The sequence below is a fragment of the Cricetulus griseus genome, chromosome 6 (assembly GCF_003668045.3).
Source record: "Cricetulus griseus strain 17A/GY chromosome 6, alternate assembly CriGri-PICRH-1.0, whole genome shotgun sequence".
Classification (NCBI taxonomy): domain Eukaryota; kingdom Metazoa; phylum Chordata; class Mammalia; order Rodentia; family Cricetidae; genus Cricetulus; species Cricetulus griseus.
Window position 1 is genome coordinate 51,679,108 of NC_048599.1, and position 15,093 is coordinate 51,694,200.

Sequence of the window (15,093 nt, forward strand, 5' to 3'; positions counted from 1 at the left end):
AAATACAGTATGTAGAGTAGAGGATCAAAGGGAAAATCTAGTAGGTTAGAATATAAATGTTATAAGTAATAACATAATAATTGTATGTAATGACAGAAAATAATGGTGCTTAAAATAGGAGTAACATCCATGATAAATTATAACCTATTAATTCAGATAAAATTTACATTTTTATGTGTTTGACTTTATTTTTTAGTATAACATCAAAATATTTTCCTTTTCACAAAACTGAGTAGTAAAAAATATTTTTTAAAAGGCATTCTTCTGTCTTGAAATTTAATTATCTATAGCAAATATATAAGGTTACCAGGTAAATAAAGTACATTAGAGACCAGACAGTGGTGTTGTGTTGCACACCTTTACTCCCAGCATTTGGTAGGCAAAGGCAGGTGGATCTCTGTGAGTTCAAGGCCAGCCTGGTCTACAGAATGATTTCCAGGACAGCCAAGGCTACATAGAGAAACCCTGTCTTAAAACCAAAAAGGAAAAAAAAAAAAAATTAAAAAAATATTGATCCTCTAGGTGAGTAGAAAAGAAGATGAATTGGTGGTAGTGATAAAGGATAATAGAGGGAAACTATAATTGTATGGAAAACCTTTAAGGACAAAAATCAGAATATTTAAAATGGCAGTGTAAAACAGTGATTTCCAAATTAAATTTTTCTACAAGAGTTTTTTGTTGTTAAAAATCTAATGATGAAGTATTAAAAGTAGAGCTGAGTTGTAGTTCAGTAAGTAGAGTACTGTTTAGTTTGTATGAAGCTCTGGGTTCTAGTACTGTGTAAACTGGAGTGGGTGGCACACTTCTGTAATGCCAGCTCTCAAGCTGGAGGCAGCAAGCAGGTGTCTTGTCCCACTGAGAATATCCTGGCCCTGCTTTGTCAATTTAATTGGTGATGGACTTTGCAGCTCCTTTTCCTTACTCCATACAACATTTGCTGTCTTAGAGACAGAGAGAACGTTTATGTAATGTTATTTAGGGAATCCTGTGACAGGTAGGTCTTTTTATCCATTCTTTGAATACCTTAGATCACTGTTTTGCATCTTTCTCATTTTGTTCACACACTATTTGAGAACATGTAGGTATAAATTATGAGGACTTATATTTAAGGAATCCCATAGTTGGAACATGTGAAATATATTTATTAATTTGGTACTCTAGGTTGGATCCTTGGAACAAGCTATGCTTGATGCTCTTGTAATGGATAGAGTTTCATTTGTAAAACTTCTCATTGAAAATGGAGTAAGCATGCATAAATTCCTTACCATTCCCAGACTGGAAGAACTTTATAACACTGTAAGTCTGATAAAATTCTTTGTTCCCTTGTTTTATTGTCCTTGAAAAATGTCATTTTATCTGAAAATATACACTCCTATTGATAGTTTTTAGTGTCTTATAGTTGTTTCGGGGGAGAAATACAACCATTCTTACTATGGATTCTTGTATGACAGTCTGAAGCTACAACTCTAGTTTTAGAAGCCCTTCTGTAGCCATGTGGGAAAAGTGACGTTGACATAATAGCCTATCTTTTCTTTCCCTTTTTACCTTTAAAAGTATAGGATCAGCTTCTTACTTAGAGGATGATGTTTTACTTTGGCTTTTTACTCTTTTGTTTATTGCAAAACGTACACAGTATTTTTCCTTTCTTGTTTCTAAATTCATGGTTGTTGACCTTCTGGTGTCTTTTTTGGTGTATTTTTGTCATTTTTCTTGTAAAAACTTAATATTCTTTCTCTTTTGATTTCATATTTCATGTCAGTGCCACTAGGGAGGGTGAATACTTCTTCGTGAGTTTTCTGTGGATCCACTGCAAATCTAATTGAGCTATGCTATGAGGAATACTGAACAAAGCCAGGTTTTATAACTTCTAGAAAACTGTGTACTAATTCATCAATTTCTACTACTTATTTATTCCTCAAGTCATTTCTAATTGACTTTGGTCATTTCTAATTGACTTCACTACCATTGTTCAGCATTTTAATTTCCTTCCTTCCTTCCTTCCTTCCTTCTTTCCTTCCTTCCTTCCTTCCTTTCTTTTGGGGGGGGGTGTTGAGATGGGGTTTCTCTGTATAACAGTCCTGGCTCTCCTGGAACCCACTTTGTAGACCAGGCTGCGATCCACCTGCCTCTGCCTCCTGAGTGCTGGGATTAAAGGTATATGCCACCACCGTCCGGCTCCATTTTAATTTTCTTTACTATATTATATCTTTAATCTCTTTCCTTGATCAGATTCTTTAGTTTTTATAATAATATACTTTGCTGTGTCTTTATGTAGTTTAGAAACCTTTGGTAATTCTTTAGTGTTTACACCATATAGTTTGATTATTTTCAGAAATAGATTTTAAAGTTCTGAGACAGGATCTCACTGTGCTGACATGGCTTGCCTGCAACTCTCAATCAAGACCCACAAAAGTTGGACGGCTTCTGTATCTAGAGTACTGGGATTAAAAGCCTATGTCACTGTGTTAGATGGTAGCCACGTTTTTTATGCTACCTACTTTTCTCACTATACTTGGTACCTCCAACTTCAGATACTGTGTGTGCTGAGTATATTACCTACCATTTTCTAAACACACAAGCTATTTAGAAAAGCATTGATTACTTGATGTGCTGGCCTGCTTTTTTCTCTCTAGTCTTCATTTACTGAAATTTTATTCCGTGCATGATGCAGTTCTCATGTTCTACTGCTTCCAAGAAACCTACTAGACTAGTTTAGAAGAATTGCATCTTCCACTATGGGTTATAAATTTCTTTCAAATATGGTTATAGTCTTATTTTGGTTTTATCCATTAATACTGTCTGATGTAAATACACTGAACCTTACTTGTGTTCTGTCTCTTTTTAATTGGTGTAAAAATTAAAAGGATCACTCATTGTTGATATGAAGTTTCTCTGTGAAATATAAACCAAATATAAAGCAGTAAAAATAAAAATTGATCCCATTATCAAGGAAGTCTTTTAGAGTTTGTTCAAGATGCTCATTGTAAGTACTGTAAGTGTCAAAAAGGGAGATTGTTTATTTTAGACCAAAGCTAATAGTTTCTTCTTGTTTTTCCCTAAAGAAACAAGGTCCAACTAATCCAATGCTGTTCCATCTCATTCGAGATGTCAAACAGGTATGAAATTGTCTTCGTTATAGGAAAACTTTACCTTATAGTCATTTGAACTTTATTTTTGCCCTCAAAACACATAAGTGCATTTTAAAAATGAGAGTAGAAAACAACAGCTTTTTGTACAAGGTAAAAATAAGAGTCATAAAAGAAAAGAACTTAGAGTTACAGAGATGGCTCACCTGGAAGAGCACTGCCGAGAACCCAAATTCTATTCCCAGCCCTCAAATAGGGCCTAATAACAGTCTGTAACTCCAGTTCCTGGGCATCTGATCTCTAATGGCTTCTAGGCACCAAGTCCACATTCACAGACACACATGAAGGCAAAATATCCATATACCTTAATTTAAAAAATTAAAAGGTTTATAGTAAAGAACTTATATCCAACCCAAGAAAAAAGAAAGCTTGTAAAATTAATCCCAATTTCCTAAGATTCTATCAGAAAGAACACAAAAGATACATTTTATATGTTAATTGGTTTAGAAGAGGAAGATCAATAATAGAATGTGTCATCTTTCTCTTATCAGAAATATATTACCTAGAAATATGTCTCAATGTAAAGGACACTGAGCAATGCATTAAGGACTGATCTTCATCGTTGAAGAAAGCCCTAATGCCTGCCCGTCATTAACACTTATGCTAGCAGTAGTCACCCTGGATATATGAAGCGTGACAACTTTCTCCTCCTCTTGATGTTCTTTGTGAATTAGCTGTTTTAACTATTTGTCAGCTAATTTTAGAGTCATTTAAATTATTGGTGTCAAATGAAGTTTTTTTCTTTTTTGATTTCGAGATCCACCTGCCTCTTATTCCCAAGTACTAAGATAGAAGACGTACAACACCACACCAGGCAATAATTCAAATGTTTTAAGACTTGTAAAAATAAAATACTTTTTTGTTGTTGTTGTTTTATTTTTTGAGACAGGGTTTCTCTCGGTATCAGCCCTGGCTATCCTGCAACTCACAATGTAGACCAGGCTAGGTTCACAGAGATCCACCTGCCTTTGCCTCCTGGGTGCTGGGGTTAGAGGTATGAGCCACTACACCCAGCTTAAAATACTTTTTAAAATTTACTTTGTGAAACTTTTATGTTCTACTGTGAGTGTACTACTAGTAAAGTTTTTTTTTTTTTTTTTTTTAAATTTATGTTGAGACAGAGTCTCTGTATAGCCCTGGCTATCCTGGAACTCACTATGTAGACCAGGATGATCCACCTGCTTCTGCCTCATGAGTGCTGGGATTAAAGGCATTTATCACTATACCCAGCAATAAGCCAAACTTCATTAAAAAAATTTTGTCATTTCTGTGGTTTTTTTAAATTTTTGTAATATAGGAAGAACTTATACTTTAAAGAAATGGCCAGTTTGTGGCATGTACTGCATTTAACACTCATAATTTATAGCCTGTGTGTGGAATGTTGGGGGGCATAAACATGGGCTGTCTTTCAATGTTAGACTGGACTGACTCAAACCATACCTGAGACCTTAGAAATGTCATAACCTCATCATCTTATGTGAGGAACCACTCATTCATTTCTTCTGTAAAGATAACTGTTAACAACCCAACTTCTTATAACAAGTAACAGTTCTTAATTTGGCAGATTATGCTTATTCCTAGGTCTGGCAAGGCAATATTGAGTAATACTATTCTATTTAATATTTTGTTTCCCAGGGTAATCTTCCTCCAGGATACAAGATCACTCTAATTGATATTGGGCTTGTGATTGAATATCTCATGGGAGGAACCTACAGATGCACATACACACGAAAACGTTTTCGATTAATATATAATAGTCTTGGAGGGAATAACCGGGTATGTATAATTTTGGTGGTTAAAAGTTAAGAATTAGTTATAGTAACTGAGTTTGATGGAGCATACCTATAATCCAGTGTTTGAGAAGCAGATGCAAGATGCTGTGAGCTTCAGGCCGGCCTGATTCACTTAGTAAGTTATAGGTTAGCCAGTACTTCTGATGAAATGCTGTCTCAACAAAACAATCAATCAAAAACAAACAAAAAACAACCAAAAAAAAAAAAAAAAAAAAAAAAGGATGGAAGTAGTTCCAAGGTAGAATGATGCCCTACTTTGTGTCAGTCCCAGCATCATAAAAAGAACAGAGTGTTAGTTTCATTAGAACAGTAACAGTGATATTTGTCTTCAAATGTGAGATTTCAGCTGGTGTGGCAGTGCACATCTTTAATCCCAGCATTCGTGAGGCAGCAGGAGGACCTCTGTGAATTTAGTGTTAGCCTGGTCTACAAAGAGTTCCAAGACAGCCACTGCTACTTAAACTGTCATAAAACAAAACCTGAGATTCAGACTAAAAGTAATTATATTTTAATTACTTTTTAAAAGTTGGTTGGTTGCATATACATATTCAGTTCCTTGAGTGGCTGAGCCAGACTTGGCAATGTTAGAGAAAGCACTATCACAGAAAGAAAGGAGAGGAGACTGTAGCCAGAGGTTGAATGAATGCAATCATCATGATACATATGTAATCCTTGCCCTTGGGGCCAGAAGCAAGAACCACAAGTTCAAGGCCAACCTAGACTACATAGTGAGACAGATATTGCAAGAGAAGGGGGGGAATATGGTAGTTAAAATCCTAAGCCAACTATTTTTACACATAGACATTTACAAATGTTTATAAATTATCCTGGAATTTTTTATAACATTTTAGCATTTTAAATTGTTTTTAAAAAATAAGCTCTCATTTTCAGAGGTCAGGTCGAAATACCTCCAGTAGCACTCCTCAGTTGCGAAAGAGTCATGAAACTTTTGGCAATAGAGCTGATAAAAAGGAAAAAATGAGACACAATCATTTCATTAAAACAGCCCAACCCTACAGACCAAAGGTATGTTGATTTATTCTTTAAAGAAAATGGGTTTGGGTGGCCAGTGGTGGTGCATGCCTTTAATCCGAGGAACTCAGGAGTCAGAGACTGGTGGATCTTTGAGTTCAAGGCCAAGCCTGGTCTACAGAGCTAGTTCCAGGACAGCCAGGGATACACGGAGAAACCCTGTCTTAAACACTTCCCCTAAAAAAGGTTTGTTTAGCATATTAAAGATGAAAATATCCTTCCTAAATTTTGCTTTTTACTAATTACTATTAAGTAAAAAACTTTGATTTAGTGAGAATTATCTTTTGGTTTTGGACTTTTTTATATATTTGACTATTTTTCCATAAACAAAGAGATTTATTATGAATTAACAACTCCATTAGGTTTGTCCAGTTTTATCTATGATAATAACCAGATTTAAAAATTAACAGACTTTAGTTTTTATTCTAGTATATACAACAAAAATATTATATAAACTTGTTAAATTTTTATTTTGTCGGATATTAATTCAAATAGTATGACCATGCCTCATCCTTTTTGTTGAATTTACAATTTTGTAAAATGAATGATGAATTATAATAAAAAGTATGGAATTTACATTATTTTGTTACAGGCATTATGAAGTTGAATAAAGAATATTTAAAAGTTTCACTTAAGCCAGGCAGTGGTGGCGCATGCTTTAATCCCAGCACTCAGAGGCAGAGGCAGGCAGTTTTCTGTGAATTTGAGGCCAGGCTGGTTTACAGAGTGAGTTCCAGGACAGCCAAAGCTACACAAAGAAACTGTCAAAAAAAAAAAAAAGTTGGTTGTCTTATGGTCTTGTTATTACTGTCATTACTGTCAAGCTGGAAGTCAGGTCCAAATCTCTTTGCCTACTGGGTAGGCTGTGTCCCAAAGAGTTAAATCTCCTGCCCTCATGTGGCTTTACCTTGAGTCTTACAGTATTTATTTGCCTTGAAGATGGATACAACTATGGAAGAAGGAAAGAAGAAAAGAACCAAAGATGAAATTGTAGATATTGACGATCCAGAAACCAAGCGCTTTCCTTATCCTCTTAATGAATTATTAATTTGGGCTTGCCTCATGAAGAGGCAGGTCATGGCCCGCTTTCTATGGCAGCATGGTGAAGAATCAATGGCTAAAGCATTAGTTGCCTGTAAGATCTATCGTTCAATGGCTTATGAAGCAAAACAGAGTGACCTGGTAGATGATACTTCAGAGGAACTGAAACAATATTCCAAGTAAGTGACATTTTAACACATGAAAGTGTTTGCCTGCATGCTCCAGTGCTGTGTCCTTAACAGGGATATGTGTAGGGCTGAGGGGAGTATTGAGTTTATTGGTGTAACTAAGGCAGAAATATTTTAGGTGCATTATGTAATTTTAAAATTTGAAAGGAAATTTTCTGTTTGATATGTTAAACATTTCAGAAAGTAAGAAAGAAATGGGAGACGTTAAATAAGTATACCAAGCAGCAATTACATTAAGAATTCTGTTTGGGCCAGGTGGTGGTGGTACATGCCTATAGTCCCAGTACTCGGGAGGCAGAGGCAGATGGATTTACACAATGAGCTACAGGACAGGCTTCAAAGCTACACAGAGAAAAACCAAGGGGGTGGGGGAGGTTCTGTTTGGGATGTAAAAGAAAGAATGTGGAACTGGAGAGATGGTTCAGCTGGACTTCCAGAGGACCTGGGTTCAATTACTAGCACCCTCATCGCAGCTCACAAGTATCTGTACCTACTGTGTGTTTCAGAGACTCCAACACCCTCATACAGTCATACATGTAGGTAAAACACCAATGTACATAAAATAAATAACTTTTTCATAAATGATTGTTTGGTTTGGGGTGTGTTTTTAAGAAATGAATTTAAACTGGGAAGACATTTTAGATGATGGAATCACAGATACTAAAGAATAAAATAGTTTATAAGTTTATAGTTTGTTTAGGGAAATAGTGTTCATTTCACTCTGGAAAGGTAATTTATGAAAGTTTTATAATAGATATTTCTTATCTCCAAGTAAGTCAATTTTGGAAGAAATTAACAGTTGTTACTGAAAAATCTTAAAGGGATTCTTTTTCTACTTAGTGGGAATTGACGGTGTATGTTATTTCTTATGATTAAATTAGTCTCTACTGCACTGTTCCTATTTCCATGTTTGAAATACAATGTAGAGAGGATGGAAAGATGACTTAATGGTTAAGAGTGTTGGCTGCTTTTCCAGAGGACTTGGTCTCAGTTCCCAGCACCCACATGATGACTCACAACTCCCCATAACTCCAGTTCCAGGGGATCTGATGCCTTCTTCTGACCTTTGTGGTCTCTGCACACTTGTAGTGCACATACATACCCATAAAAATTAACTTAAAAATAAGTATTAAAGAAAACAATAAAGTTGTAGGATAATTTAAGACTACTTGATTAAAAGTATAGTTTGTAGACTGGGAATATGGATAAATTCAGTAGTAGAGTGTCTGTCTGTCTTCTTTTTTTTTTTTTTTTTCTGGACAGTGATGATGCACATCTTCAATCCTAGCACTCAGGAGGCAGAGACAGGTAGATATCTGACTTCGAGGCCAGCCTAGTCTACAGAGTGAGTTCCAGGACAGCCAAGGCTACACAGAGAAGCCCTAAAAAAGAAGTGTGTGTGTGTGTGTACACACATTTTTTTTTTAATTTACGTGTATGGATATTTTGTTTCCATGTGTGTCTGTGTACTTCCTGTGTGCCTGATGCCCAAGGAGTCCAGAAAAGGGTGTCATATCCCCTAGGACAGAGTTACAGACATTTGTGATTTGCTGTGTGGGTGCTGGGAATCATACCCAGGCCCTCTGGAAAAGCTGTTAGTGCTCTGAACTGCTAAACAGCTCTCCAGCTTTTTTGGTGTGGGGGGAGACAGGTTTTTTTGTGTAACAGCCCTGGCTGTCCTTGAATTAACTCTGCCGACCAAGCTGGCCTCAGACTCACAGAGTGCTGAGACTAAAGGTATGTGCCACCACCGCCCAGGTCAGCTCTTAACTTCTTAATTATATTTTATTTATTCTTGTCTTTGGAAAGGATAGTAGAGTTTCTGTCTAACATACTTTAAGATGTTTGATTCTCAGCAAAAACAAGACAGCCTTAGAGTTTCTTACCTGAGTATACTTTAGTGGGTTGGTTTGTTTGTTTGTTTGTTTTGTAGTGATTTTGGCCAACTGGCAGTTGAATTACTGGAACAATCCTTCAGGCAAGATGAAACCATGGCTATGAAATTACTCACTTATGAACTGAAAAACTGGAGTAATTCAACCTGCCTTAAATTAGCAGTTTCTTCAAGACTCAGACCTTTTGTAGCTCATACCTGTACACAGATGTTGTTATCTGATATGTGGATGGGACGGCTAAATATGAGAAAAAACTCCTGGTATAAGGTATATCTTAAAAATAAATAGACTTAAAGTATATAATGAGATACAAAGGATAAACAAATTAACCAACACATGGTAGTGAAATGATTTGCAAGGATAATGGAGGGCAATTAGAACATGAAGAAATGAGTGCTTACTAATTTGTAAAATTCCAGACCTATCATATACTAACTTAATGTGTTACTGAAGTATATATAGTAAATTAAATGTATCCATGTGCCTAGTTTATAGTATAGATTAGTATATCAGTGTATGCAGGATTTAAGTTCAACTATTTGGGTAAAATAGCTAGCACTTTCAGTCTTGAAACTTTTTTATTCTCTCCTACATCTGCATTAACAATAAAAAATTAAAAGGCAGAAGATTGTGTAAGTGATAATGTAATGTTTTAGAACTAAACAGTTTATAGCTGTATAATGAGTCATCATGCTATAGCATGGGGTATTTACAAGAGAGGTTTTGGGTAAAATAACAATAGCACCTTCATTATGCTTGAGTCTTGTCTAAATAAAAATATATTTCTTAACATATTATAATGACTTTATTTAAAGGACCAGTCTGTAATGCTTATTAAACCTATGCTGGGTGCTGGAGAGATGGCTCAGAGGTTAAGAGCACTGGCTGCTCTTCCAGAGGTCCTGAGTTCAATTCCCAGCAATCAAATGGTGGCTCACAACAATCTATAATGAGATCTGGTGCCCTCTTCTGGCATGTATGCATACTTGCAGGCAGAACACTGTATACATAATAAATAAATAAATCTTTAAAAAATAAATAAATAAACCAATCTGCCACTATTGCAATACTAAAGTGATACAGTTTGTAAAGAAAAATGAATTTTTAATTTCTGCTACAATTTTAGGGTAAAATGGGTAGCATTCAAAAGATATTTAATATGTAATTTACTGTTTTGTTTTCAAATGCTGTAAAATGCAAGCTTTTATGTTTCTACACATTCTAGGTTATATTAAGCATTTTGGTTCCACCTGCCATATTAATGCTAGAGTATAAAACCAAGGCTGAAATGTCCCATATCCCACAATCTCAAGATGCTCATCAGATGACTATGGAAGACAGTGAAAATAATTTTCACAACATAACAGAAGAGATACCTATGGTAAGAATGGAAGACTTCAGAGCAGATATAAGTTTGTTATGAGTTAGTAGAAACTAAATACATATTTTTAATTTTAGGAGGTGTTTAAAGAAGTAAGGATTTTGGACAACAGTGAAGGAAAGAATGAAATGGAGATACATATTAAATCAAAAAAACTTCCAATCACACGAAAGTTTTATGCCTTTTATCATGCACCAATTGTAAAGTTCTGGTTTAACACGGTATGTTTTTAAATTATTACGTTCATGGTTTGATTTGGCAGGTTTGGTTTATTTGGGTTTTTTTTTTTTTTGGTTCTGGGGAAAGCATACTGGTTTTAAAAAAAAAAAAAATGCCTTGTTTTGTTTTTGTTTCCAAGACAGGATTTCTCTGTATTGTTCTGACTGTCCTGGAACTCATTCTATAGACCAGAACTGGCCTTGAACTCAGATCTACTTGCTTCTGTCTCCCAAGTGCTTGGATTAAAGGCGTGTACCACCACTGCCCAGCAAAAAGATGCTTTGTAGAAGACTTGTAGTCAGGAATCCATATTAATCTTCATATAATTTAGATCACTGAAAATACATTATATTTGTCTTACTTCAGCTAAGTTGCCAGTGTCTAGTATAATAAGTACTAGCAAATTTTAGTTCTGATTAGAAATAAAATTTATTAACATAATAAGCATACACCTTTCTAGAAGGTGACGAATATAAGCTGGTTGTGGTGGTACATGGCTTTAATCCCAGCAGGTGGATCCTTGGGAGTTCAAGGCCATCCTGGTCTACATAGAGAATTTCAGGACAGTCTTCAATAAACAAATAGAAGGTAACAAATATAAGTTTTATTAAAAATAAAGTTGAGACTATAGCCCAGTAGTAGAGCTACACACATGCTTGCATGTTTGAGGCCCCACATTTCAACCCCCAGTATTTGATAGCAGTGGGGGAAATCTAAAGAAATACTGACATCTAGCATCATGGTTGTAAAGGGAGAAGAGAATCAAATCCAGTGTTGTCTTCTGACTTCCACATGTGAACTGGGTTACACACACACCAAGCATCAAACACAATCATAATAAAAACAAAAATAATGCTGAAGGGTCAACTCAAAATGATAAACATTGTAATTTGTGTTTTAGGGTAAATAGCAAATAGCACACAGAAATGTTCAGAAGTAAGTCTGCTGCTTTAAAATAGAAGGTCCAAAGTAATCCATATGGTCACTCTAGTGGCTTTTTTTTTACAATGGCCATTCTTTAGTCATGTACTCCATTGCTTTCCTGCATTGGCTTTTCTCTTAATCTGTGGGGAAATGTATTGACAAAAGCATAAGTCCACAGAAGAATGTATTCATATGTTGAAATGTAGTGTTTGCTTATTGTTGGTTCTCTAGTTAGATTATTGAATGTCTTGTTGGGGCACCCTCTAGGAAGGAACATATCTGAAGAAATACATCAAATTAGCCCCTCCTTCGAACCATGGCCTTTCTCAGAAAAGATGATTTAGGGTTATTTGAAACAGAGCTTCATGTAGCCAGACTGATCTTGAACTTGATATGTAAGGAAGGCTGACCTCTACCTACAAGTGCTGCACTTAGAAATTTCTGATGCTTATATATGGTGGCATGTGCCATCATACTTTGCTTGAGAGAATGGTTTTTTTTTCATTCATTTATTTAGCTCATAAAGTCATGCACAATTATGATACAGAATACAGTATGTTCACAGTGGCATGGCTAAATTAAACCAATTAACATGTTATATCACACATATTTATCATTTTTGTTTTGAGAACACTTAATGTATACTATCTCACAACTTTTAAAATACAGCATATTGTTATCAACCATATTTATCATGCTCTCAGTAGACCTCAAGACTTCAGAGAGTCCATGCCTCTTGTCCAGCTGCAGTTTTATATCCTTAAACCAAACGTTTCCCCATTGTTAAAAGACCCACATTGAAGCCTAATAGCCACAATTCTGCTCTCTGTTCCCATAAGTTCATCATTTCTAGATTACACATAAAATTGAAATTGTGTGACATTTGTCTTCCAGTGTGTCACTTATTTATTTATTTTTTTTGGCAAGCATATGACTTTACTACTTACTAAAGATGAAATCAAATTTGCATGCATAGGTGAGCACTTACTGAAACACCTTGGATTCATCACATAGCTTATATATATATATTTATATTTATATAAAAAGAGCAATAATGGCAATATGTTATGCATCAGTAGCAGCAACAGCTTTTCCAGGTTCTGCAGTCCTTTGAACAAAATTGTAGAAACATCCAGCACACTCCATTTAAAAAAAACAAAACAACAAAAAAACAAACAACAACAAAAAAGTAAAAAACAAAATCCCAGAAAACAGCACAGTTCTGCTACTCTTTTTTTTTTTTTTAGTTCTGTTACTCTTGTGGTACTTGGCACCATTAGTTGAGAGAATGAATTTTTATTCCCCTTCCCAGGAAAACAAAGTAATGGTGTTTGTTCACTTTCATCAGCATTAGACAGTTGCCAAAATTGACAAATGGTTTTGTGTTAGGATGAATATTTAATAGTTTGTTCTCACTTATACTCATTGCTAATCACCCTGTGATTAATTTATTACATTTCTTTTGTATATGAAAATTTCTTGTTCCCTCTAGATGCAGATAGTGCAAACCTCTGTTATCTGATCCCCAAATTCTATCCCACTAATGGAAATAATGAGAAACATTTGCATTCATGTGAGTGGCTGCTTATAACAGCCAGCCCAGGTTGCCACTTAAATATCTGTCTTTACATTTCCCTAATTACCATAGCTCAAATTAGATTTTGCATGAACATGAATATGTCCATAATGTTTTATTTTGTGATCAATTTTGTTCATTTAACTTTTATTTCTTTTTTATTAGTTGGCATACTTAGGATTTCTGATGCTTTATACATTTGTAGTTCTTGTACAAATGGAACAGTTACCTTCAGTTCAAGAGTGGATTGTTATCGCTTATATTTTTACCTATGCTATTGAGAAAGTCCGTGAGGTATGTCTATAGTTTTTCTTACCAGTAACTTATTCTTTAATTTTGTTGTGGTGTTAGTATGTTACTGTAATTTCTGTGGTGATATATAGAAGTCTGGAGCATGTTTATTTTATCTTTCTAAAAACCATGGTTTAAAAACGGGGGTGGGGTGGGGGTGTGGGAGGGCAGGCTCAATGGTCTGGAAGTTCAGGGTCATCCTTTGCTATACAATGGATTGGAGGCCTGTCTGGGCTACTTGAAACACTATTTTAAAAATAAAAACAAACATTTAATTTATTTACTTTTGTTGTTGTTTTCAAGACTACTTTGTGTAGCTTTGGGGCCTGTCCTGGAACTTTCTGTAGATCAGGCTGGTCTCAAACTCTAAAGTTTCACCTACTTCAGCCTGGAAAGTGCTGGGATTAAAGGTGTGTGCTACCACTGCCCAGCTGTTTATTTTACTTTATATGTATGAGTGTTCTAACTGTATTTGTGTACCATGTGTGTACCATGTGTGTACCTGGTACCCACAGAAGCCAGAAAAGGGCATCATATCTCCTAGATGAGTCGGATTATGAGCTGTCATATAGGTGCTGGCAATCAAACCTAGGTCCTCTGAAAGAGTACCCAGTGTCCTTCACCACTGAGCTACCTCTCTAGCCTAAAAGATGGTTTTTTTTTTATGTTGGGTGTTTTATTTGCATGTATGAATATGTATTATGTACATGACTGAGTATTTTCTGTTTAAACCAGTAGCTATATACTTGTAACACACTTGTGAATTGTTATTTCAAGTCTCTGCTTTACATGAAATTACAGAAGTAACCAGGTGATGGTGGCGCACGCCTTCAATCCCAGCTCTCAGGAGGCAGAGGCAGGCAGATCTCTGTGAGTTTGAGACCATCCTGGTCTACAAAGCAAGTTTTGGGATAGCCATGGCAGTTACACAGAGAGACACTGTCTCAAGAAAATTTAAAAAAAAAAGAAAGAAAGAAATATGAAATTATAGAAGTAATTAGGCATAGTATTTTCCTCCCACTTTGCTACTGCAGGAGTGACTTGCAGTCCATGTGTTTTTGAAATCTGTTATTTTGCCAGGATGCCTGAAATTAATTTGTTTAATGATAAAGTAATTGTAATATTTTTTTGCATGAATTTGTGTGAATGGTACTAATTGTATTTGCCTTAAGTGGGAAGGGAAATTGAGAGAGGAAAGCAAAAGCAGCCTTCACTATGGAGGAGCACTCTTATTTTGTAGTTGTGAATATATTACTCAAAAGGAATTTTTTTCTTGTTTTGGGTTTTTTGGTTTGGTTTGGTTTGGTTTTTGCAGACAGGGTTTCTCTGTGTAGCTCTGTAGCCTGTCCTGGAACTCGTTCTTAGACCAGGCTGGCCTGGAACTCACAGAGATCCACCTGCCTCTGCTGAGTGTTGGACTAAAGGCATGTGCCACTACCTACCACAAAAGGTAATTTTTTTCATTACTTGGATAGTAGACATTTTTAATAAGATTTATACAGTTACTCCAATCATTGAATTAATTAACTTTCTGCACATAAGGCATCTTTGGAATGTACTGCGAATGTATTCAAATACTTCTTTGATTTGAAATAAATATTTCAAAA

The 15,093-nt window shown here is 35.5% G+C and overlaps 1 protein-coding gene across 3 annotated transcripts in view; it reads left to right on the plus strand.

The window, feature by feature from the left end:
• Positions 1 to 15,093, plus strand: part of Trpm7 (transient receptor potential cation channel subfamily M member 7) — a 90,032-nt gene that overhangs the window by 40,655 nt on the left and 34,284 nt on the right. For all 3 annotated transcript variants that reach the window (XM_027421918.2, XM_027421919.2, XM_035446933.1), the window contains exons 12-20: positions 1,162 to 1,296; positions 3,063 to 3,116; positions 4,782 to 4,922; positions 5,831 to 5,965; positions 6,911 to 7,191; positions 9,134 to 9,362; positions 10,321 to 10,476; positions 10,554 to 10,697; positions 13,361 to 13,489. In XM_027421918.2, the coding sequence (XP_027277719.1) occupies positions 1,162 to 1,296; positions 3,063 to 3,116; positions 4,782 to 4,922; positions 5,831 to 5,965; positions 6,911 to 7,191; positions 9,134 to 9,362; positions 10,321 to 10,476; positions 10,554 to 10,697; positions 13,361 to 13,489 (1,404 nt within the window). The remainder of the gene's footprint in view (positions 1 to 1,161; positions 1,297 to 3,062; positions 3,117 to 4,781; positions 4,923 to 5,830; positions 5,966 to 6,910; positions 7,192 to 9,133; positions 9,363 to 10,320; positions 10,477 to 10,553; positions 10,698 to 13,360; positions 13,490 to 15,093) is intronic.